The sequence below is a fragment of the Oreochromis aureus genome, linkage group 9 (genome assembly GCF_013358895.1).
Source record: "Oreochromis aureus strain Israel breed Guangdong linkage group 9, ZZ_aureus, whole genome shotgun sequence".
Classification (NCBI taxonomy): domain Eukaryota; kingdom Metazoa; phylum Chordata; class Actinopteri; order Cichliformes; family Cichlidae; genus Oreochromis; species Oreochromis aureus.
In genome coordinates, this window is record NC_052950.1 from 39,064,228 (window position 1) to 39,090,522 (window position 26,295).

Here is a 26,295-nt window from a genome sequence, read left to right on the forward strand (position 1 = left end):
GCCGGAGGTTTCTTCCTGTTAAAAGGGAGTTTTTCCTTCCCACTGTCGCCAAAGTGCTTGCTCATAGGGGGTCATATGATTGTTGGGTTTTTCCTCTGTATCTATTATTGTACAATCTAATGTACAATATAAAGCGCCGTGAGGCGACTGTTGTTGTGATTTGGCGCTGTATAAATAAAACTGAATTGAATTGAATTGACAAATGCGTCCTCCTTTTCCCCAGTTTTGAAAGATGGGTCGGGTGTGTCCTTCATGGCCCACCATATCCCAGAATTCATAGCGCAGCCCAGCCAATTCCAGTTTCCAACAATGGCAGCAGCTACTTAGTTTTAATATCACTCTTATTTCTATTTCTGGGTCACAAAATAAACTTTTAAGCTATTTTCAGGCAAGAATGTAGCTGTGTAAACTTCAAATATCTGCTCGGTTTATCAAGACACCACATGTTTGTAAAAGTGCTCTGACGTTTTCATAGACATCTGTTACCCACCAGCTAGATAGCTAGCCAGGAGCTTGAGGGTCACTACAGCCGACGAGAACAGCAAACTCTCCACACATCATTTTCAGATCACCGCGGTCTTTCGGTACTCAGGTTAAACGTAATATATAAGTCACTTAGACAACCTAAAAATGTTATTGTTTGGCTTTTTTCAGTGTTTTATTTGTTCCTGATTAAATCGGCTTGGCTGAGATTAAAGTTATAGTTTTTACACAGCTGAATAAACGTCAAGCAGAAAACTGGTTAAACAGAAGTGTGAGATGGTCGAGAGTTTACTCTGGTGTCCTGTTATATTTTAGATAGCAAGGAGCAGACGGCCGAGTTTATTACACTCCACCGAGACAATCTGCAAATTTCATTAAAAGTTTAATAAACGATTGTAAAGGAATTTCTTTTACTTATGTACTAATCACATTATATTATTGTATAATGCCTTGGTGCCACTGGATTTTAACATGTCTGACACCCATACTGTAAGAAGGAAGTTGGGGGGAAGCAGACCACTCCACAGGAAGAATCTTTTGTCTCTTCGAGGACTCTGGGAGGTAGCAAGGGAGTGTGAATCTTAAGGTGTGAAACAGCTGTACAGCCTTTTGTTCCTGGAGAAGGTATTTAACTGAGAGCCATGCTAGGCTCAGTGAGACTCTGCTGACCCTGCCCCGTGGTCATGCAGGCTCTCCACAAGCTTGGTTGTCTGTTCTGTGTGTTTGGATTAAAGAATGTTAGCTACCGCTCACTGCTCATCTGCAGGCTTTATTTAAGTGGAAAACTTCCACAACACGATCATCTTGTCTTTATTTTTAGTTAGCACCTTAAACACTTAAAGCTGTAAGCTAATGATAGTTGTATGAGAGCAGATGCTGCTGGTGCAATAAGCTGTACGTTTTACGTCCACTGGATGCATGATCTGACTAGTCGACTATCAAAATAATCATTTGTGGCAGCTAGAGCTGGGCGATATGAGATTTTTTCATATCACGATATGTTTTTTTCATTTCAGGCGATAACGATGTATATCACGATATAAGCCAAATAACTATGTTTGTAAGATTTATGTGCCGTTGCTCACAAGTAAAATGTGAAATAATCAGCAGCTTGTTTTGATTTAAATATTTATTTCCCATAATAAGTTCAACAGGGTAGATGTGCTTAAGGAACATGAGACTTTTTCAGATAAATAAAGGCAAATATTGCAAACTACAAAAAAGGCAGCTGCTAAAGCGTTTGAGTTTCAAAATAGAACAAACAAAACAGACTACTGAATTGTCAATTCCACTTAGAAACAAAATATTAATTCTAAAAATAAATCTTAGTTTGTTTTACAGAAGAACAGACAAAATTGACTAACTTTTGTCAATATCAAATAAAGTGAGAACTAAAAGGAAATTCTCAATCTCTCCTTGTTGTATAGCTTAGCTTTTCAAACAGTTACTTTAGTCTGACAAAAGCCGAATGACGAATTAGCGCTTTCAGTCAGAGATTGAGCATGCACCGCTTTATTGTATTTCCAGACTTGCTTTCGGCACAATTTACAGTGCGCGCTACTCTGTTTTTTGTCAGACTTGAAATAGCCGAAATACCTTCACACTACGGAACTTCTGTGGCCCTTCCGTTCGACAATCGCTCCGGCATTGGAACCATCATCTGTTTTCTCTTCGGTAACCTTCGGTCACGCTCTCGGTTGATTTTTCTGTAGTCGGCACACTCACTTCCTCCATTACCCGGGCGGCACGGCGACTGGCTGCTTCCCAAACAAATACACATGTGCCACTTGTGCTGTACGTAACAAGTCACGTGACGTGACGCTGCAGCTGTGATTGGTTCGGCTCTGCGCTACTTAATTTGGATTGGCTGTTCTTCTTTTTTTTGTTTTAAGAGGACAAGAGAGATGAGGTCTATCGCAATAGTTGAATTTTTCTATCGAGAAAAAGTTATTTCGCAATACATATCGTTATCGTTTTAGCGCCCAGCTCTAGTGGCAGCCCTAGCAAAGACATGCAGTCATATCAGTCACTGATGAGACACAGAGCACTGGTTAATCTCAGTGGGTGACTCGATATCTCTAATAGCCCCTGATCTCCTTTGTGACCTTCCAGGTTATGACACCTCACAGTAGTCTTGTGTTGGTGTCTGATTAGTGCTGCTCTAAGTTTTAGGCTGCCATCTGTACAAGTCCTGTTCTGACCGCTCTCACTCCCTGTACTCGTTCTGCTTTTAGGGAAAAACACAACAAAGTCACCTGGAGGCACATCTGGTGAGAAGTGCACAGATTTGGCTCTTGTGGCCAAAAAGCTGTCACGATGTAATGTGTGTCACTGGATGACGGCATGATGGCCACACAACCTCCAAAAAGTGACAAAAAAAACAAAAAAACAAATTAAAATAAAATCTAATCAAAAACACACAAAAACCATTTTGGTGATCCGTCTCCAACAACACTCAGGTTTGTGATGGAAACAGAGACACTGCAAGTGGCTGCAACCAGATTTCTATTCAGAGATCCAACATGGCGTCTACACAGGAAGTGGCCCAAACGTGCACATGGAGACAGCCCTGAGGGGGCATCAGCCAAATTAGTTCACCTTTATTGTGTGGGTGGGGTCACAGAACTTTGTGATCACAGCTCGAACACCTTCACTAACATCTCTGTGAATATCAGACTGTCACAGACTCCTGTTCTTCAAACTAACAGGACCCCCACTCCATGCATGGATCCATCCACCTGCTTCGAATCTCATTTATCTCAACTCCCAATCTGTAAGGTTCACATACATAGTTTGGATCAACACAGACATTTAATATTCAATAAATTCATTACCATATTTTTCGGACCATAAGTCGCGCTGTCGACGAACGGGTCTGTTTTCATACATAAGGTATCATGTTTAGGTGGAAACTAGCGAGCTAACTTCCTGCTAACTTCTAACTCTGTTAACTGTAATAAATTCTATTTTCATGGATGTGTCTGTGAAGGTTCTCACTCATCCAGGTCATCGTAGTCTAAGGAGATTGTGACCCACACCCGTTTTCACACCTTGGCTCATGTGATTAGGTAGAGGATCATCAGGGGGTCCTTTTGTCCCTCTTTGGGGGGAAACTCCCACTGGGTTTAAATCTGGGACTCTCCACCATGTGACCCTAGAACTGAAGAAGCTTCTCGGATGAGAGGTGAAACGTCTTCAAGCAACTCAAAGAAGTCCAGACGCTTTTCTTTCCAAGCTCCTTAGACTATTTTCAATAATTTAGACAGTTTTTAACTCTCAGTGATGCCGCAGTGTTCGTTTGACTTTGGGACCTGAAGAGACGGAGTTTAGGACCCAGATTACTCCGTGAGGCTCCTGACTACGGCAGCCGTAACGCTCCGACAATCCATCGAGCGGTGCGGCTTCGTAGCTTAGCAAAGTCGTACTAAAACATTTGTTGACAGATTTTTGAGCGCCATGTTCCACATAAAATCGGTTCGAGGTCAGTAAGCACAACCAGAATTCATACATAAGGAGCACTGTCGATTTTTGAGAAAATTGAAGGATTTTAAGTGCGCCTTATAGTGCGGAAAATACAGCATATAAACAAATAACATCAAAATTAGATTACTTATTTTAGTGTCTGGTCTACTTTTGGGATCTGTGTGAAAGTCTGATGACACTTTAGAAACTTGTAAAAAGATCATAAACTTCCAAAGAGCACAGCAGCAGATCTCTTACATTATCAGGTGAGGTCCATGATGGACGTTTGGTGTTGGTGCAGGTTCATTACTGAAATATGGAGGCAGCAATATGGACCCATCACTCCTCACAGACGCACAACTGGATAGTGGAGACTGTGACCTCTGACCCCTGCAAACACAGAAGGGTTTCTCGTCACAATCAATGATAAAATCTGTCATGAGTCTAATTTAGAGTCCAGATATTAGAATGACCTCATCATCACAAACCAATATCCAAAGAAAAGCCCAGAGAAATATTGTCTAAACTGACAACAAAGCCTGGCTCATTGGGAGCAAAACACAAAGTATTACTCAAAACTCAGGAGTTCTGCACAGTGTGTTATTTTCTTGGGTTTGTAGGTTTGGAGTTAGAGTCAGCTGACATTGACGTTTCTCCATGTTTGCCAACTAGCTAGCTGGCTAACAAGTCGAGCTATGCAGCAGGGACTGTTGGTTAAGCCTCATAAATCTTTTAGGTCCTATTCATTCAGAAAAATCTAATTCTAAAGAAAATCCCCAAGTATTTTCATATTTTTAACCACGGCTATAAACTCACTGGTATCAGTTCTCTAACATTAAAACTCCAGGACAACAACTAAAGTTAGACGTCCAGGTCCTTCCTCATACAGGGACACAGGATAATCTGATGGTGCTTTAGGTTTGTTTATGCAGAAATATAAAAAAGTCAAGTGTTCACAAAACGTCAAGCAAAACTAAACATGAATCAGCAGCAGATCTCTTACATTATCAGGTGAGCTCCATGATGGACGTTTGGTGTTGGTGCAGGTTCATTACTGAAATATGGAGGTAGCAATATGGACCCATCACTCCTCATAGACGCAGAGCTGGATAGTGGAGACTGTGACCTCTGACCTCTGCAAACACAGAAGGGTTTCTCGTCACAATCAATGATAAAATCTGTCATGAAAGATTCTAATTTAGAGACCAGATATTAGAATGACCTCATCATCACAAACCAATATCCAAAGTAAAGCCCAGAGAAGTATTGTCTAAACCAGGGGTAGGCAACCTTTTTGATGGAGAGTACCATCTAAAATTTCCTCAGAAGTCAATGTGCCATGTAATTGTATTAGCAATAACTTTAATAACACTCTATATTAACAGATGCTGTGCTGAGCCGACAGCTCCTGAAACATTTGAAGTGTTGGAATGTGGAAATTTCAACATTGCTTGAAAAAACTGCCAGCTAGCAACGTCCCTCTCACCAGTAGTAAGTGATTTTTAGCCAATTACAAGTTAAATCTGGTAGTTGGGGTTGTTAGCTAAGATACAGTCATTAAGAAGCGGCACAACTAATGTGTCTATGTTGGGTAGGTCATATGATTGTTGGGTTTTTCTCTGTATTTATTATTGTGCTATCTACTGTACAATATAAAGCGCCTTGAGGCGACTTTTTTTGTGATTTGGCGCTATATAAATAAAATTGAATTGAATTGAATATGTGAGCTGATCTGCGATGTGCACTGCTGGCACGGCCATTTATTTTTTAATGCACCTTCTCAGATTAATTCACTGCGTGTCGAGCCCAGGGCTGGACTGGGACAAAACATCAGCCCGGGCATTTTGACTAGAGACCGGCCCACCAGGTATTAAAGCCATAAAGCCTTTGAATGAAAACAAACGCTGTTGTGTCCAATGTTCCCTCTAAGCTGCGCGCGTGCGCAATTGCGCACTGCTGGCACGGTCTCTGCGCACAGAAAATCTGCGTTGCGCACAAAAAAAAAAAAAAAAATCTAACCTGAATTGAAATTAAAATTAAAACTTCAACAATTCTGTTTTGCAGTGTTAGTCAGTGAGTGACTGGCTTCCCCCTTAATGGGATTAGAACGATGCCACCTTATCCCATAGTCCAGCCAATCACGCGATTCACATTCGTAATCAACGTGGTTGACAGGCTATGACAGCGTCCTTATGTGCCGACACCGGTGTTTTACCGGTGTTTTAGCGAGCAAAGCGGCTGATGAGGAGTGAAGCCACGTTAATGACAACGTGTACAACCATTGGAGATGTGAGCAGGACAGACGGAACGACTGACGTAAAAAGTGTGGACTTTATACCAGCTTTTAAATTGTGTTGATCGGCCACGTAAAACCAGAGTTATGATAAAAATATCTGCAATGTTTGGTTTTCTTCCTGAATACTATCGTTGGATTGCACCGCTCGATGGATTGTCGGAGCGTTACGGCTTCATAGCTTAGCAAAGTCGTACTAAAACATTTGTTGACAGATTTTTGAGCGCTGTGTTCCACATAAAATCGGTTCGAGGTCAGTAAGCACAACCAGAATTCATACATAAGGAGCACTGTTGATTTTTGAGAAAATTGAAGGATTTTAAGTGTGCCTTATAGTGCGGAAAATACAGCATATAAACAAATAACATCAAAATTAGATTACTTATTTTAGTGTCTGGTCTACTTTTGGGATCTGTGTGAAAGTCTGATGACACTTTAGAAACTTGTAAAAAGATCATAAACTTCCAAAGAGCACAGCAGCAGATCTCTTACATTATCAGCTGAGGTCCATGATGGAGGTTTGGTGTTGGTGCAGGTTCATTACTGAAATATGGAGGCAGCAATATGGACCCATCACTCCTCATAGATGCAGAGCTGGATACTGGAGACTGTGACCTCTGACCTCTGCAAACACAAACATCAATAACAGATCAGTTCTCTCTGACAGCCATGTGATCAGCTGACAGGTCAGCCAATCATCAGCCAGTTTTTCTGTCTCTGAATGAACTCAGTTGGTTCTCAGCTCTTCTGATTCTGCTGCACTGACTTCACTTAAACTTCTTAGCAAGAAAACAAGTCAAGAAAAATCAAACTCAGATCAAACAGTTTGAACCAATCACAGATCAATGATTCTGTCACGGTCATGTTGAAATGACTAATAAAGTCAGTCGTGTTCTTACATTGTTGCTGCAGGTCCATGACTGTAAGGTGGAGGTGTTTGTGTGACCCCGTCACTGCTCACAGACACACAGCTGGATGCTGCAGATGCTGCTCCGTCCTCTTCCTCCATCTTCTTGATGTCCGGGTGGAGTTAGTCTGAGAGGTAAACACACACACTCAGAGGTGCTGTTGTACTGGAAGCATCACACTGACGGGTTTCTAATGTTGGAGCTTTGGCCCTGAAGTCCAAACCAGTTATTTTAGAGGCTCAAAGTCTTTAAAAACACCAAAACCATCACATTATTTGATAAGTACATGATCAGGTGGATGAAGAACTCGGTGTGTTGGGGATCATCATCATGGTGAGGAGCCCACATGTTACGGCTCCTTTGGAGAGAAGCTGAGGATCACTGCAGGAAGTGACCTCATGAAACCAAAGTGCTGTTTGTGAGCAGGATGACTCTGTTATTGGACCTGCTCTGTGTTCTACATATGATCAATACTTCAAATATCTGTAAACATGTTATATTTGTTGCACTTGGTCACATCTGTCTTTAAAAATAGATTTTAATGTCACTGAGAGTTCTTTTCTACCTTTATTGATTTATTTTGGAATAAATTAAATATAAAGGAGCCAAAAACTGCCTGCAGCTTCTGCTCTGTGACAGGAAACTACTGTCAGGCTCAACATGACGTCAGATTATTCATCACAGAGTTTATAGGTCACAGGACACGTCACAGTTTTACTGTCCATGTTTTAGCTTAAAACAATGACGTGATAAGGTCTTACTGTCAATCTGCGCGCTCATTGGCTAATACCCTGAGACTGACAGGTGGTTATCCAATCAGCGTGCGGCCTCACACGGACACGAAACTCTTAAAGTTTGTTTCTGAAGGTATTTTCAGATCAGACCTGATGTTTCTGCTACAGCCTGTTTACCGATATAATCAATATCAGATATCAGAGCAACAGAAACGTCGGTGACGCCGGGACTGAGAACAGGAAGTGGCTCAAACGTCACTGTTTCATAAAGTCAGCCTGAACTCCACTGACGGAGACTCTTTTTAGCGTTCACGGCTTGATGCGTGTTTTGAATTGGAACAGTATTCTGTCTGTGAGTGATGACGTATCACAAGTCCACGAGAACGCAAGTCCACACAAGTACGTATGTTAAAAAACCGCCTGAGACTTTTCCACTGTCGCCATTTTAGGTTTTAAAATGCCGTCATAGGGGCGGGTCTTACTGTGAACCTGCGCGCTCATTGGCTAATAACTTGAGATTGACAAGTCGTTATCCAATGAGCGCGCGGCCTCTCCCGACATAAAGTAGTTTCCTTTGAAAAACAAAGTCTGATTATTTTCCCCTCCACGGACGGAGCCTGTTGTTCCCGCCACAGAGACACAGTAATGTCAGAGCGGTGTTAACACTCACCTGCCTCAGCACAGCTCTCACTCTCCTCCTGCTCTCTCAGCTAAACTCACTTCCTCTCTACTTACAGGAAACCAGCGCTCAGAGGAGCCGACCGGCCTCACGTTTCACCCACAGACACGAACAGCGTGGAATTATTTTATGTCATAAGAAGAAACATATTCATGTTAACACTCACCTGCCTCAGCTCCACCTTCCTCCTCCTGCTGCTCTGAACGGAGGATCAACACTTTCACTTTCACTGCTCCTCCCTAAACACAGAGGATGCTGGGACTTGTAGTTTTTACCTTGTGTGATATTTATGGCTGTGACGCAAAATCACAGCACGAAGACTTCCTGCAAACACGTCACAGGCGATAAAAGTTTCACATTAAAGGTGAAGTTGTTTTTCTGTCTCATGTTCAATAAACAGTGAGCTGGAAAACTGAAGACTTCAGACGTTCCCTGCAGAGTTTCTGCTGCTCGGTCGTCTGCATGTTGCTGAGACTGAGCTGATGATGAAGCTGTGATGGGTTTATGGCACGTTTGGTTCTGGAGAAGAGTTTTACTGTCGGTGCAGGTGAAATGATCAGAGGTTACAGCCTCTGGTTAAAGTGGAGGCAGCGATCAGGACGGCTGAGCAGCAGAGGTCTCGAGGGTCCTAAAGTGTAAAAGCATCAGTGTTAGTAGCACAAAGATCACAGAATGGGATCATCCACACAACACTAACATCTAAATCCACGGCAGGAACTCTTCCAGTGTCCTGAAAACTCTGCGTACACGATGCTGAGATTAAAATCTGTCTGCTCATCTTAATGCAATATTTACTAAAGTCTGGTAGAAGTTTTACTGATTTCCAGTCACTTAGCAGACGTGTGGATAGGTGGTGGGTTGTAGAGCAGACTGGAAGCTTTAAGTTCATCCTCTGATTAAAAACTCAGACCCACAGATACAGGAAGTATAACCCTGGTGTAAGACAGGAAACAGCAACACGGCAGCCATCTTTTTCCTCCCATGATGACCAGTGTCCCAGCAGCAGCTGGGGTTTGTTAGATCCTGTTTGATCCAGAGGAAACAGGCTAAAAGAGTCGATCGGGGGGATCGTGGTTTTATTATGTGCTCGTTATGATTGAAGCTCTGGTTGTGTGTTAGAAACAGAACCTGCAGAGTCCTCCGCTCTGCCTCCTCCTCTGCAGGAATCAGCCTCTTGGCTGGTTTTATTCAACAAAGTGAATAAAATCATCAAACTAATCCAAGTTCATTGTGAAACGCCTGAAAATGGAGGAATAAATCTGTCAGTTACGTATAAAGTTTGAGTTTGTCAGTGTTTCACACGGAGACGCTCGTCAGATGTTGAATGTTTAGCATGAATGTTCCACATCTGGAGAAACCTTCAAGATTAAAGCCAGTGAAAGGTGAAGAGTTTCTGCAGCAGCCGCACTTCCTGCAAATGTGTTCTTTCAAAATAAAGTGAAGAGTCTAAAATTATATTCACGACAGGTTTTAAGGTGAAAGTGGTCACATGGTTTTAGTGGAATGCCTACGTGGGCGCGTCTGAGTGATTTTGATTCAGATTCGTGCAGCGTGGAGCAGTAAACACTTGTTTTTGTTCATCTGGACTCATGAATGATTCCAGTTAGCACATTTCCAGCCGATGAAACGTAACTACAGATGAAGACAAACACATTTAAGCTGACTCTCGAGTGTGGCTGCATGCTCCCACTTTCAGTCTGTGTTAGTTTTCAGTTTAGAGGAACGCTGCAAACTCACAAAAACTTCCTTCTTGTGAGGTTTTGTTGGCAGACTGATAAAAGCAGCAGCAGCTGGTGTTTGATGAGCAGACGTGTGTTTCCTGTCCTGTAATAATCAGCTTGTTACCGTCACATAATGAACTCATGACCAATGAGGCCGTCCTTGTGCGGTTCTCTGGCACCAGCGCTGATTCTGACCGTGACCTTCACCTCTGCAGGGTCGCGTCTGCTCATGGCTGAGCTCGTCAAAATAAAAGCTTCTTCATTTCTGTGGCTGAAGAGGAGTCTGCTCTTCTTCACCAACAGGAAGTGAAACATTTCTCACTGATTCTGAAACCTTCACTTTTCTCACAAATTCACAGTAATACACACACACGGTTGTGTTTTCATATCCTTGTGGGGACATCTATTTGACATCATGCTGTCCTCAGCCTTTCACTCTAACCATTAAGACTGAATGCCTAACCCTGACCTGACTGTCCCTGACACTAAAACCACATCCTGAGTCTCAAAAATGTCTTCAAACTTGTGGGGACGGGCATGTTAGTCCCCACAGAGAAATGTAAACATGTACACACACACACACCCACACACACCCCCACACACACACACACACACACACACAGGCATTAATGACCTCACAGGTTCATGTTTGGGGTTTTTAGCATCTTTGTATGTCGGCTCAGATTTAATTCACTTGTTTTGAGGTTTTGTGCCTTTTTGTTTCATTCTTTGTGCGTTTATTTTCTCTTTAAGCCTTTCAGGACTCGTGCTGTCGGCTTTTTCCTGCTGTGTTATTGGTATTTTTAATTTCTAAACTTCTTCTAAAAGAAGGACGATGGAACATTTATGTGAAAATAAACATGATCATTTAATGTTTTTGTCAATCATTAAAAAATAAATCCTGCTCTTTCACTTTGGTGCTGCATTGTTCACAGAAACACATATTTTCCTGTTTCTTCCTGTTTGTGTGTTTTGCCTGTTTAGCGCTGCTGAGCAGGAAAACCCAGACGAACAAAAACCTCTTTTAAGTAAATGTTTGACTCACTTTGGTTCTGAACTGTAAAAAACTGCAAACTGAAACAGATTTGAAGGCATCACAGGAACAGCCTCACATTCAAAAAATGAAACAGAGGACTTTTATTTTGAAACAATCAGGAAATGGAAAGGTTTTTAATTAAAAGAAATTATTATTTTATGCATTCTAAGTTCATACAACCACCAAAACTGTGATGATCCTCACATCAGCTTTACTGTGTGAGGTCACATACAAAATCATTAATGTTACTATTATTATTATTATTATTATTATTAGAGACTTGCAGAGAGGTGGAAACATTTTGATTTTCATAAATTTAACTGACTAAAAACCTACAAACATGTTTGGTGCTGAAGAAAAATGGAAACTATCAGAAAATCAGAATAGAAAAAGCTCAAACTGAAACCTGTGGGGGGGTCTGAGTGAGACACAGCAGAGCCCCACGGTGAGTGTCAACGTTCGGATCACTTGCAGTCGCAGAGCAGCGCGGCGCCTCGCAGCGTCCAGCGCTCGGGCGGCTGCACGCTCCTCAGCTGCAGGGAGAAGATGAAGTTCAGGTCGGTGCGTCGAGGCTTCTTGTAGACGGGACACGAGTACAGGCTGACCGCCCCCCCGCCGCCAGGGGGACGCTTACTGTCAGCCATGTTGGCTGAGCTGACGGCGAAGACGTGGACCACAGGGAGGAGGGGTGAAGAGGACCTGAGGGGCGGAGACAAAAACAAAAATACTTTGATTTCATTTAGTTCCTAAATTTTAGTTTAGATTTAGTTTCTAAATTAATTATTAATTCATAATTTTTCATTAGATCAATCTTTTAAAAACTTAAAATGTTTTTATGTTAATTTACAATAAAATAAAAACAGTAAAACTTTGGACTTTTGAACATTGAAGTTTGTTTTAAAGCTTCAGTTGATTATTTTAATTTAAGTTAAAAACACTTATTTTAAAAAGACAAACTTTGGGCGGAGCCTCAGCGAGTTTGGCGCCACGTCTGTCCCATCCCGCTCCATCCAGAAAGAGGCCATAGATATAGACTCCACCCACATCTTCAGGGGGCGGAGCTGAGACGTCCTCCCTCATCATCTTGGTGACATCGTTGCTAAGGGTGACCGTGTCCAAGGCCCAGCCCCTGGACAGGTTGGAGCGTGTCGTCTCCTGGCGCATGGCGGTCAGGAAACCCTGAAGAAACAAAAAACATTCAGAAAGAAAACTGAAGAATTCCAAAACTCCAGATTCCAGAACAATGAACCAACCTGCGGGTTGAAGAAGCCGGTGAGCCAGAACTGGTTGGGCCGGCCGGCGCTGACCCACGCGCTGAGCTGCTGGTTCCTCTCCAGCAGCTCGCTGAACCAGAAGCCGAGCGTGGCCGACGGCCAGCTGAGCCTCAGCCACAGGCGCGGGATCCGAGCATCGAACATGCTGTCGAGGGCATCGCGCAGGTCTTCAGACATGATGATGGTCCCTGCAACGGCGGAAACACGAGTCAGATCGAGCGTCAGTGAACGTGTGTGTGTGTGTGTGTGTGTGTGTGTGTGCGCGTGTGTGAGACTGACCATCGATGGCCAGTCTGAGGTCAGTGAGCGTGCTCCGTACGCTGCTGATGACACGCTGCATTCGGTCCAACTCCTGTCGGAGGAAGATGTTCATTGGCTGAAGAGGACCCATCTTCTGGAGTTGACCTTTGACCTATGAAACACACAGAGACGTCATGTTTCTCCAGAGGACTCATGAACGTGTTTGTTGGTTCAGAGATGCTCTGCCAGGTTCTGCTGATGATTTAAAGTCTGAATTCATCTAAAAGAATCAAACGCTGACAAATCTGCTGTCTGAAATCTGTTCACTGGTTTCCATCATTCACTGGGCGACGGTCGGGGTCAGCAGCCGGGCTCTAGAGTACAACCACACTGTGGTTATTGTCACATTTTGATCTCTGCATTCTTTTTCACTTCCTGTCAAAGTTCAATAACATTAGCTTAGCATAAACATTAGAAACAGGAAACAGTTACCCTGGCTCGGTCCAAACGTACCCACAGCTGCTCGCCTGCATCTCTGACACTCATGCATTAGCACACTGTTTGTTTGAGCTGCACAGAGCTGCATGTGTTTCTTGAGTCCAACAAAGCTGCTTTGAACATGAGCACATTTTTGTTTTTAACTTTGCAGCTTGTTGCTTGCACAGCAGCTCAGCTGTTTCCAGTATTCATGCTAAGCTAAGCTGAGCTAGCTGGCGGCTGATTGGTGGGATTGTGTTCTTCCTCGAGTTTTGGTCGGCCGTTCGGTGCTAAACAAACACCTCGTGTGGGATGTAATCAGGTGGCAGCTTCTCCAGCATCTCATTGGCTAGTCTCTGCACGCTGGCCTCCCTGGTCTCCCCGGCCCCGCCTCCGGTGTCCTTCGGTTGGATGTTGATTATGGTGCTGAGCGTGTCATTCGCCAGGTTGGTCTGGTAGGTGATGTCAGCGTTGGGGTGGAGTCCAAACACCTGCAAACAGGAGAAATGTAACATGTGACTGGGCTAGTACTGCCTCAGTGTGGACGCGTCCCGTCTCTGAGCGTGCTCGGACCTCCGGTGAGTCGACCAGCGGCAGCCCCTCGATGTGCTGCAGGACCTCCTGGATGCTCTTGGCCTTGGCAGGGATGCTGTAGCCCTTAAAGAAGCAGAATGCTTCACTGAAGGTGCTCTCACTGAACCAGACATTCGTGAACGTGTTGAGGAGCCGTTTGTCCAACTCATCCGTCACCCGACCGCCATACTGGACTTCACCTGGAGAGCAGACGTGAAGAGAGAGTCAGGAAGATTTCTGGAGACCTGGAGGGTTTGAGGTTTCTATCATAATCTGATGGATGAAACGTTAGCGGTGAAAAGAACAGAGCCGGTTTAAAGAGACTAACCGAGCATGTAGCGCAGACAGCTCCAGTTCACGCCTCGCTTCAAGTCCAGGTTGTCCAGGTGGTTCTGGACAAACTGGATGCTGGAGGTAAAATCTGCCTGGTTGAACTCGTAGGGGATGTTCCAGCCGAGCGGACCGAACTTACGACGCTCCTGATGGGATAAAGAAGAAGAAGGAGAAATGATAACATCAGAATGATCTTACAGGAACTGTTTTCCACAAAGAAACGGTGGATTCATGAATCGTGTGGCTGTTGGCAGATACCTGCACGGTGGTGTGGAGGAAGGCCACAGCGTACAGCAGAGGCTTCCACTGAGGCAGGTTGCTGATCTCCAGCTGGTCCTGAGTGACACCATTAAAAGTCCTCTTCAGACCGGCTTTCATGCCTGATGCCGACAGATCAAATAAAATAAGTGGGAAAGTGAAAGACAGCGAAGGATCAATAAAACTTCACAAGTTCATCAGGATCATGTCTCCTACCGAGAGGAGGTTCATTGGTGAACTTGATGGAGGACTGAAGGAAGGTGATGGGGAACCTGCTCACAAACACAAACACAGTCAAGCAGCTCTGCAGACACAGCAGCTGGTTTAAGCTGAGACTAAATGTGCCGTAAAGTAAACCTGCAGAGGGGCCACCAGGACTTAAAGCAGGACGTCAGACCTCGTCATTGTTACCTGGGGTGCACGTCGGTCGTCAGCCACACTCGGAAATCTTTGTGCACGCTCTCCGGCACCGCTGTTGTGACCGTCTCCAGCAGCTCATCCAGGAAGTCCAGTCCCAGGTGGCAGTTCTGGAGGAGGAGCCAGCCGCCATCCAACATGCTGTTGGCCAATAGCCTGCGAGCGTGAACCTCTTGGCCCTGACCCATGGAGATGGGATGGCACGGCGCCCCCTGCAGCAAAAAAATTAAAAATCAAATCTAGGCTTTAACAAAATAAATCAGTATTTTTCCTTAATTTGCTTTTGCTCCTGTACTTTCAGTTATTTTTCTATAAATACAAAAGAATTATTTGTGTATTTTCTTGTGTACCCCTGTCATCTGCACTCTTTAGGTTTAAATTAAATAGCCGATCATTTGCTTAAATAGGATTTATGACTTTTTTATTCGTACTAATGTATTAATTATTTCGGTAGTTTCCGATGTTTTTCCTTTTTATTACATCATCGTTCACCTCCGCCCTTTTACTCACTCGCCCTCACCTTATTCTTGGCTAATCTCTCGATGTTCTCAGGCGGGTCGGAGCCCATCGACAGCAGACACACCATTGGCGTTCGGTTGTTGCTCTCTGCCAACATGGCGTCCAAGTCCAGGACCGTCCCTTGGCGCACTGTTGGCCCAGAGACTCTGAGATGTAGCGCCGCGCCTGCAACCATCAGCAGCTGTTAGCCTCCACATTAACCACAGTCTGCTCTGTCAGATCAAATCAGCAGTCAGACCTGAGCGATGGTCCGGTCGGGGCACCAGCTCCGGATGAGCAGAAGCTTCCGGAAGGTGTCGAGCTTCTCCTCGTAGCCATCGGGCAGCGGGGCGTCTTCTGGCGCCGGATGGTCGAACCACACTTTCCAGGCGCGCTCGTTCTGGTTCACCTGGTTCAGAATCTGGAAGAACGGAGGCAGGCTGGACAGCTGCACCAGGTTCAGCCAGGTCTGGTCCAGGATCCAGCGCCGTGGCTTCGATTCTACAGAGTTCAGGTCCAGAGAGGCTCCGCCTACACCGAGAGAGAAACAACTTTTTTCTCAAAGGACTCTGCAGGATGCAGGAGAAGAACGGAGTAGGAGAAGGTAACCTTTGATGAAGGTGAGCAGCTCCACGTGCGAGATGATTCGGGCCTGCAGGTCGATCTTTAGAGCCAACAGCAGAGTGAAGAGCAGCTTGTGTTCCTCGTACAGACCTCTGGCTGTGTAACGGTACACCTGAGGGACAGACAAACATCCTGAACCTCCACTCGAGAGCACGTTACAGGAAAGAAAGGACAGCCCTGAGGTGTGCGCTGAGGAGGAGCACCTGGTAGGTGAGGAAGCTGATGATGTTGCTGATGCGTTTGGAGGTGACCTGCGACCTGGCCGAGTTCTGCATGGACGAATCAAAAAGCCCGAGGAACTGCCGCAGCGACGTCTGGTACATGACGTTCACCAGCGACATCTCCACAATCAGGAAGTAGAGGATGCTCCCCCTGGTGGCCACTGGTCGGTACTCCTCCCTGGCCTGGTTAATCTTCACCTCTGTCTCCGCGGCAACCGTCAGCTTCTCACTTACCTGGAAGATAAAAGGACTCGCTGACTTTCATACAGGTTCCTTTAGCTCAGTGGACCCCAAACTGTTTTTACCACCAACCCCAAACACATCCTCCAACCACACACACATATTTGGTTTTCAAACTCCATCGCAGTTTATTTCACACCACAAACATTTAGTAAATAATTAAACAAATAACAGTAAACTGCAATAAATTACAGGTAGCAGTAACATAAAGTACTAACTCTTTTACGCCACACTTACACGGGTAATTTCGAAAAAGCAGCGGTTTCTATGTGTTTGGGGCTTTCGTCCACACGTAAACGGCGTTTTAAATCACCGAAAACTGAGATTTTTAAAAAATTCTGTCAGGATGGAGACTTTCGAAAACTCAGTTTTTGTGATTTGAACAGCCCAGCGCTGCTCCTGACGCAATAAATAAAATGTATTTATTTATTTTATTCATACTGTGCCCCCCCGCCCCCGCCCCCCTGCAAGGGCTCTGCGCCTCCCCTAGGGGTTGCGCCCCCGATTTTGGGAAACTCTTACAGCGAATTTATTCTTCACATTTCCAGCTGCAGACTTTTAGTCTTGGACATTTATCGAGTGCAGCTGATGATTTTTAAATGTTTTCCTCGAGGAACATTACAAACATGTATCAGAGAATAAGGAGACGCGGTGAAGGAGCAGCTGGTACCTCCTGAGCGGTGATCTTGGTGACGCTCAGCACCTCGATCAGAGACTGGTCCTCCACCAGCGAGCCCTGTGTGCTGGTGAGCCTGAACAGCAGGCTGTCCTCCAGCTCCTGCATCTTCCTCTTGTTGGACGTCACCTCCTCCAGGAGCTTCACTCGCTCTGCCTCCATCTCCTTCATCAGAACACAGGAATCAGTACACAGAAACTTTATCTTTGTTCGTGGCCTGTTTGGCCTCCGCTGAGATGTTGGCGGACACGTGGGTTCAGACGTTCCCACCAACATAAAGCAGACAGCATGAGTGTGTGGTGTAAAACATCTTAATGTGGACGTGCCGAGCGCTACAATGGCCTTCAAACACACCGTAGGAAATGTAACTAGCTAACTCATTAACTACGTCACTGATTGGATAACTGGCGGGTGGAGTGACCTGCTTCTCCAGCAGGATGACCCGTCCCAGCAGCTGGTCCTCCAGGCCTCAGGGCTGTATGCTGGGTTGGCCATCTTGGTGGTGATGTAGAGCGTGAAGCCCTTCATTACATCCACCTCCTTGTCTCCAACCTTCACCTGCAGGAGGAGGAGAAACATCCGTTACTGTGTCTTCTTCCTCGTTTAGCCTCCGGTCCAGATCAGCTGTTTTACCTTGTAAGTGGAGCCAGACTTGATGTAGTTTTTGTCCAGTATGTTGTCCAGGACGGGGTCCAGTTCCTCACCAACGTCCTCCAGCAGCAGGGGGCGCCCAAGAGACAGGCTGTCCTCCAGGTGGGAACGGAAGTATTTGTGGTTCAAAGACGTCACCTAAGCCACAGAAGAAGAAAATCACGAACAGTCAGCGAAGCGCTCGGACTTTGAGTCACGTGCTGACGCTCTCACCTGCAGCTGCTGGTCTCGCTCTCTGTTCTGGATCCAGGTCTTGCCCTGGCCCTGGGGGTCTATCAGCAGCGGGTAGCGGGACGCCTTCGTCACCACGATGCCGTTCTGGATGGACAGGTCGTCGCTGGGTAAACCCTGAAGGTTCCACTCGCTCACTGTGGCGTTGTCCACCAGCAGACCAATCACGTTCAGCTCCTGCAGGAGAAATGGAGTTCCATCATCAGCAGGTCAGAACGAGCTCGTTCAGCAGGGTTTGGTTCCTCGTGTTTAAGAACCAACAGAAACAAGGCGGCTGTGATGTGTTTCATCATCTGACCAATAACATGGCTGCTTTGACTTCACTGTCCAAGACGTCTGAGCTGCAGGTATCTGTGTCTCTGGGACACACCCCCACTGTCTGTGGATTCTCTGTATAAACATTCAGCCGTGACATCTTACGGGACTGAAGGGGAGGAGCTTCTCCTCCATCTCTTTCCTCCACAGCGTCAGCAGCAGGCTGCGGTACTCCTGGTTAAAGGGGCCGGCGTAGGACAGGAAGCCTGTGGCCAGAAGGACGTCCCCCACCAGGTGTTTGATCTGAGTCTGAAACCCCGCGCTGCTGTCGGTCCAACGGACCTGAGGCACAACAAGACGAGGTGTGAGATGAAGGAACGATGGACCAATGAACCGTTAGATGGATGGAAGGTAGAAGCTGACCTTTTCTCCTCCCAGGCCGTCGATCAGAGCGCGAGCGTTGGCCATCTTCCGGCGGCAGGTCTGGGCGTCATCCTCCAGGTCCTGCTTCTCCTTCATGGCAGCGTCGTAAAGCGCCTGAAGGTCCAGATCAGACACATTTACCAAACTTTTCAAACATAATAACTTGATTAAAATGTTATCAGTGCAAAAAGAAGAGAGAGTACCAAATGAGTGGAGACAAAAAACTAAAGTGTCCAAACGACGAGTTTCACAAAGACAGACTTAACTGATAGCAAACTGCTGAACTACAGAAGCTTCAATACTCAATAAACCATAAAAACAACAAACCATGAAGTTTGTATTTTCCCTCATTTCTTGCTACGGCTGCTGTTTAACCACCAAAACAGAGGAAGGCTGCAATGCTGCTGTGCACAAAAACTCTACAAGAACCCAAATAAAACTGAGTTGAAAACCTGCAGTGACAGTGAAACAGGAAACTGCCTCATGATTAGAGATTTGACTGATTTCAGTTCAGACTTTATTAAAGACGGCAGTCTGAGAGCGGGAACACAAACACACTTTACCTGCACCGCGTCCAGCTCCAGCTGTTTAGCATCCAGCTGTTCCTGAGCCTTAGTGAGTTCAGCCTGAGCCACCAGCAGACGGGCCTCCTGCATGGCCAGGTTAGCCTGCACACACACACACACACACACACACACACACACACACACACACACACACACACACACACACACACACACACACACACACACACACACACACTATAATGAGCGCCTGAGTCAGGCTGGCTCCTGGTCTCATGGATACTCACAGCTCTGCGTTCACCTTCAGAGGAAGAACCTCCTTGTTGATGCTGAAGAAGTCGACCATGGCCTGAGTCCAGGAGCACAGCCCTGCCACGTTCCCACAGATCCTCTTGGCCGTCTCCATGTTGTAGTCGTCCATGTGGAGGTAAGGAGCGAGCAGCTCCACCACCTCCTCTGTGATGGAGTCCTGCAGCACCGACACATCAAACATCACCTCAGTTCATGCATTCATAAAAATCTGCTCTCAGTGCAGATCTACGAACTTAGAATCATTTTACTGCAACGTGATGTCTGTTTGGCTTATTGCTGCATTTCCTGTCTTTATGTTTTATCATGATCATGTCAAAGTAAACAGAATCTTATGATAATATAATAATATAAACATAAACATAAAGCAGGACTTTATGATGACAGAGAGCAGACGGATGGATCAGCTGACGCTCCGAGGTTTTCCAGGCGGAGCGTCGGCCTCAGAGATCCACAGCTTAGCAGGTATGTGACACACGGAGAGACAGCGGCGTCGACCTGAGAAAGACGACAGAGATTTATAAAGCATGTCGTGAACACTCAGAGGGAACGTTTCAGGCTCCGACCGTGACCTTTCTCTGGAACAGCAGCAGCACGGCGTCCATGATCCTCATGATGAGATGAGGAGGCTTCTGCAGCTTCCTCACCGTGGAGATGTCTGCTGGTTTGATGGTCTGCACACAGAGACAAACTCTGAGGCTGAACATGTGACACATCAACGTAGATGACAAACAGCACATGGTGACAACATGTGAGTCTGAGTCAGATCACAGGAGGACAGCGTGTGGTAGAAACATGCAGGCAGCTCGTTTAACGCTTGTTGTTTGTCTGCAGAAGCTTTGATGATCTCTGAGGTTTTCTCATGAACGGTGCTCAGAGCCGAGGTTCATATGGTTTTACTTTACAGTTCAGATTTTAGCAGCTTAGTTTCAGATCGGTCCACTGGGCCCTCCACCATGGGACTACCACCCAGTACACACTGCACCATTGAAGCTGACACTGGTGATCAGTCTCACTGAAACAATCACTCATTTTCTAACATGTGGAGCGGAGGCGGCCTGCTCCATCACCTGAGGCAGTGGTTCCCAAACTTTGTTTGCTGGGCCCCCCTTGTTTTACAAGAAAAATGTTCGCGCCCCCCCACCCCCGTGCGTGCACGCGCGTGCCACACACACCCATATTTTGCTCCATTGCGGTTTATTTCACACCTCAAACATTTATTAAACAATTAAGCAAATACAAATCCATCCATCCATCCATCCATCCTCATCCGCTTTATCCGAAGTCGGGTCGCGGGGGCAGCAGCCTAAGCAGAGAAGCCCAGACCTCCCTCTCCCCAGCCACCTCCTCCAGCTCATCCGGGGAACACCAAGGCGTTCCCAGGCCAGCCGAGAGATATAATCTCTCCAGCGTCCTGGGTCTGCCCTGGGCCTCCTCCGTGGGACATGCCCGAACACCTCACCCAGGAGGCGCCCAGGGGCATCCTTGTCAGATGCCCGAACCACCTCAACTGGCTCCTTTCGATGTGGAGGAGCAGCGGCTCTACTCTGAGCCCCTCCCGGATGGCCGAACTTCTCACCCTATCTCTAAGGGAGAGGCCAGCCACCCTTCGGAGGAAGCTCATTTCTGCCGCTTGTATCCATGATCTCGTTCTTTCGGTCACTACCCACAGCTCGTGGCCATAGGTGAGGGTCGGGACGAGATCGACCGGTAAATTGAGAGCTTCGCTTTTACACTCAGCTCCCTCTTCACCACGACGGACCGGTGCAGCGTCCGCATCACTGCAGCCGCAGCACCAACCGCCTGTCGATCTCCGCTCCCTTCTCCCATCACTCGCGAACAAGACCCCGAGATACTTAAACTCCTCCACTTGGGGCAGGAACTCATCCCCGACCCGGAGTGGGCATTCCACCCTTTTCCGGCTGAGAACCATGGCCTCAGATTTGGAGGTGCTGATCCTCATTCCCGCTGCTTCACACTCGGCTGCGAACTGTTCCAGTGCGAGCTGGAGGCCCCCACCGATGAAGCCATCAGAACCACATCATCCGCAAAAAGCAGAGATGAGATTCTGAGGCCACCAAGTGAAAGCCCTCCGCCACTTGGCTGCGCCTAGAAATCCTGTCCATAAAAATTATGAACAGAATCGGTGATAAGGGCAGCCCTGGCGGAGCCCATCACCCACCGGAAACGAGTCCGACTTATTGCCGGCAATGCGAACCAAACTCTTACAACGGTTGTATAGGGATCGAATGGCCCGTAGCAGTGGGCCAGACACCCCATACTCCCGCAACACCTCCCACAGGACACCCCGAGGGACACGGTCGAATGCCTTCTCCAAGTCCACAAAACACATGTAGACTGGTTGGGCAAACTCCCATGCACCCTCAAGTATCCTCGAGAGGATAAAGAGCTGGTCCAGTGTTCCGCGACCAGGACGAAAACCGCATTGTTCCTCCTGTATCCGAGGTTCGACTAACGGACGAACTCTCTTTCCAGCACCCTGGCATAGACTTTCCCAGGAGGCTGAGGAGTGTGATCCCCTGTAGTTGGAACACACCCTCCGGTCTCCCTTCTTAAAGATGGGGACCACCACCCCGGTCTGCCAGTCCAAGGGTACTGCCCCTGATCTCCACGCAACATTGTAGAGGCGTGTCAACCAGGACAGCCCTACAACGTCCAGAGCCTTCAGGAACTCGGGCGGACCTCATCAACACCAGGGCTCTGCCACCGAGGAGTTGTTTAACTGCCTCAGTGACCTCGACCCCAGAAATTGGCGGGTCATTCCCTCATCCCCAGACTCTGCTTCCTCCTCGGAAGACGTGTCAGTGGGATTAAGGAGGTCCTCAGTATTCCTTCCACCGTCTGACAATTTTCTCAGTCGACGCGTCAGCGCTCCGCCAGCACTATACACAGTGCAGGTAGAGCACCGCTTTCCCCTCCTGAGACGCCTGACGGTTTGCCAGAATCTCTTCGAGGCAGTCCGAAAGTCTTTTTCCATGGCCTCTCCGAACTCCTCCCACACCCGAAGTTTTTGCTTCAGCCACTGCCCGAGCCGCATTCCGCTTGGCCTGTCGATACCTGTCAGCTGCCTCTGGAGTCCCACAGGCTAACCAAGCCCGATAGGACTCCTTCTTCAGCCTGGTGGCTCCCTTCACCCCTGGTGTCCACCATTTGGTTCGGGATTACCACCACGGCAGGCACCAACCACCTTGCGGCCGCAGCTCAATGCAGCAGCCCGGCAATGGAGACGCTGAACATGGTCCATTCGGACTCAATGTCCCCAGTCTCCCTCGGAATGTTGTTGAAGCTCTGCCGGAGGTGTGCGTTGAAGATCTCGCGGACTGGGGCCTCTGCTAGACGTTCCCAGCACACCCTCACTACGCGTTTAGGTGCACCGGGTCTGTCCAGCGTCCTCCCCGCCACCTGATCCAACTCACCACCAGGTGGTGATCAGTTGACAGCTCAGCCCCTCTCTTTACCCGAGTGTCCAGAACATATGGTCGCAGGTCTGGTGATACGATTACAAAATCGATCATCGACCTGCGGCCTAGAGCATCCTGGTGCCACGTGCACTTATGGACACTCTTATGTTCGAACAAGGTGTTCGTTATGGCCAAACTGTGATTTGCACAGAAGTCCAATAACAAAACACCACTGGTTCAGATCAGGAGGCCGTTCCTCCCAATCACGCCCCTCCAGGTCTCGCTGTCGTTACCCACGTGAGCATTGAAGTCTCCCAGTAGGACAACAGAGTCTCCAGGTGGGGCACCTTCCAGCACCCCCAGGGACTCTAAGAAGGCTGGGTACTCTGAACTGCCACTCGGCGCATAAGCGCAGATGACAGTCAGGACCCGTTCCCCGATCCTGAGGCGCAGGGAACAAACCCTCTCATCCACGGGAAAAACCCCAATGTACCGGCAGCAAGCCGGGGATATTAGAATACCCACCCCAGCCCGCCGCCTCTCACCAGGGGCAACTCCAGACTGAGACAGAGTCCAGCCCCTCTCCAGGAGACTAGTTCCAGAGCCCAAGCCATGCGTGAGGTGAGCCCGACTATATCTAGCCGGTACTTCTCAACCTCACGCACTAACTCAGGCTCCTTCCCCACCAGAGAGGTGACATTCCATGTCCCTATTGCCAGTCTTGGCAGCCGGGATCGGTCCGCCAGGGCCTCCGCTCCTGGCCGCCCGCCCACACACATTGCACCCGACCCCTATGGCGCCTCCTGCGGGTGGTGGGCCTGCGGGAGGATGGGCCCATGTCTCCTCTTCGGGCTGTGCCCGGCCGGGCCCCATGGACTAAGGCCCGCCACCAGACGCCGCCCTCGGGCACCCTCCCCGGCCTGGCTCCAGGGCGGGGCCCGGTAACCCTATCCCGGGCAGGGTAAACTGTTCCTCGATGTTCTTTTCATACGGGTCTTCTGAATCGCTCTTTGTCTGGTCCCTCACCCAGGACCAATTTGCCATGGGAGACCCTACCAGGGGGCAAAAGCCCCCAGACAACATAGCCCCTGGGATCCCTGTGACACACAAACCCCTCCACCACGATAAGGTAGCGATTCACGGAGAGGAATCTGCAATAAATTACAGGTAGTAAGAAAATAAACTACCAACTCTTTTACGCTCCGTCCGCACCTACACGGGTATTTTTGAACACGCAGCTGTTTCGGCCACATGTAAACGGCGTATCGAATCACCGAGAACTGAGATTTTTTAAAACTCCTTTTTTTTTGCGTTTGCAAGGAATACAGTTTGTCACGCAATGTCAAAGGTATGTGCCTTTTTTCATGTCACGCTGTGCACCACGTTATTGTTTACATGGGATAAACTGCAGAATGGCAGATAGAGACGAAATACTGCTAATCTGACTCTGCAGGTTTTACACGCTTATATATACAGGCAGTTACTGTCCCTGCATTTAGAAAGGCAGAGGCATCATGGTGTAATTTTTTACATGCAGTTGTTTTTTTTCCTGTGTAATAATGTTCAACATTGCTATAAATACATTTTTCAAAAAATCCCTCTGCAAAATGGGTTAAAAAACATAAACAACTGTGGGATACTGTTTCTCCGTGATTTGAACAGCCCAGCGCTGCTCCCGTGCAGGGAAAACTAATTATGCAGGGAGACCTACCTCAGCACCTGTGCAGGTGAAACCAAAGGGAAGATATGCTTCACCATATTTTCTAGTCTTTGGCTTAGAATGAAGTTGGTTTGGAAACATATTCAGCGATGCTTCATCTCCTGCTTTGCGTTTGTGTGGGCGCCCCGTGCTAGCAGTGTCCAAGCATTGTTTTTTTTCCCCCCCTTTTCATGCCGCGCCCCCCCCTGCAATACCTCTGCGCCCCCCCTAGGGGGCGGGCCCCACACTTTGGGAATCACTGACCTGAGGGATGCAGGTGCTGCTCTGGTTTGGAGGTGGCTGCTGAGAAGCAGCAGAACATGGACAGTTTCAGTTTCTTTGTATTATTATTGTAACACAGCTGTAACTGTGAGCAGGTGTGACAGGACCAGCTCTATTTACTGTCATGCAGACACTCTGAGTGTGCACGTGAGTGAACACGGCCTCAAACCTGTGAGCACACGGACGTTTCAGCTAAGATTGTTTCTCTGTGATCTAATTTTATTTCAGTTTTTAGTTCAGTTTGAGTCAAATTGAAACCAGTGAAGCTTTGACTCTTCTGTTGTCCCCCACCTGAAGCACCTGTAAAGTCATGTAAAGACTCAGTGGACGAGTCCACGTGGTCACAGCAAACAGACGGACACAGGGCCGCTCACCATCTGCTGATGAAGCTTACGCCGCTCTGACCTCTGACCTGTCCTGGAGGACATGTAAATACAATGGAGGACTGAGTGTCACCTGTAGCGCAGCCTCAGCAGCCTGCAGAGCCGGTTTCGCAGCCTCCAGTTTGGACTCTGCTGCCATTTTATCGGCTTCGATCTCGTCCACGATGAGCTGAGCTTTATCCTTCACCTTCTGCACCTGCTGCTTCACCTGCAACCACAGAGCGGGGCATTAAATGTGCGTTTGTGTGATCCACAGCTGGCTGACTCCGCCCACTTGTAAAGCTCCCGGTTTACATTTAATTAAAAGAAAAATCCCAATAAAGACTGTGTAGCACAAACTGAGCACGTCAGAGTTTTAGCCCAGAGTCAGACACATCTGTGACATCACTCAACGTTTCAGTGTTTCATGTTGTTTCCTCTGCAGTTCTGTTCAGTAACATGATGACAAACAGCGTCTCACGTTAGCTTTATGTTTCATAACAGACTAATAAACCTTTCAGACACGTCGCTGTTGACCTGCGGTCTCGCTCGCTAACAGGAAACTCTGGGAGGCGACGGCGAGCTCCTTCTCCTTCACCAGCAGCTCCTCAGAGAGCTGAGACACCGACTGCTCCGCCTCCATCAGTTTACACAGACCTGCAGGAAGCATCACAAGCAGGCGCAGCATCAGCTCGCCTCTCCACCTCAGACAGGAAGTACAGGACGGTTTAGCCCTCCCATCAAACCATCCTCACCTGTCTGCATGCGCCGCCAGCGTGCCGACGTGAGCGATCTTCTCCGTGTAGACCAGCTTGTAGCTGTCGATGAAGGACAGGTAGGACTTTGGCGTCACAAACGTCTGGCGGCGGAAACGCTCAAAGTACTCGCCACACTTCTCTGCCACCAGGTCCTGTGAACACCTCGGTCATGTGATCAGTCCGCTCAACACGCTGGCAATAATAACGTACCTGATCACTGTGGGAGCGCTAC

The 26,295-nt window shown here is 47.4% G+C and overlaps 1 protein-coding gene across 1 annotated transcript in view; it reads right to left on the reverse strand.

Moving 5' to 3' along the window:
- Positions 1-11,818: 11,818 nt before the first annotated feature.
- The window catches only part of LOC116329484 (dynein heavy chain 5, axonemal-like), a 44,735-nt gene continuing 30,258 nt past the window's right edge, over positions 11,819-26,295 (reverse strand). Inside the window, 29 exon segments of the mRNA XM_039617393.1 lie at positions 11,819-12,015; positions 12,274-12,495; positions 12,570-12,778; positions 12,870-13,002; positions 13,610-13,798; positions 13,881-14,080; positions 14,209-14,359; positions 14,472-14,593; positions 14,688-14,743; positions 14,883-15,100; positions 15,409-15,536; positions 15,539-15,572; positions 15,646-15,917; positions 15,996-16,122; positions 16,214-16,465; positions 17,142-17,312; positions 17,569-17,618; positions 17,621-17,705; positions 17,781-17,936; positions 18,012-18,206; positions 18,450-18,626; positions 18,708-18,821; positions 19,271-19,375; positions 19,533-19,751; positions 20,050-20,214; positions 25,400-25,534; positions 25,820-25,962; positions 26,061-26,074; positions 26,076-26,215. Coding sequence (XP_039473327.1) covers positions 11,953-12,015; positions 12,274-12,495; positions 12,570-12,778; positions 12,870-13,002; positions 13,610-13,798; positions 13,881-14,080; positions 14,209-14,359; positions 14,472-14,593; positions 14,688-14,743; positions 14,883-15,100; positions 15,409-15,536; positions 15,539-15,572; positions 15,646-15,917; positions 15,996-16,122; positions 16,214-16,465; positions 17,142-17,312; positions 17,569-17,618; positions 17,621-17,705; positions 17,781-17,936; positions 18,012-18,206; positions 18,450-18,626; positions 18,708-18,821; positions 19,271-19,375; positions 19,533-19,751; positions 20,050-20,214; positions 25,400-25,534; positions 25,820-25,962; positions 26,061-26,074; positions 26,076-26,215 — 4,245 coding nt within the window. The 3' untranslated portion in view covers positions 11,819-11,952.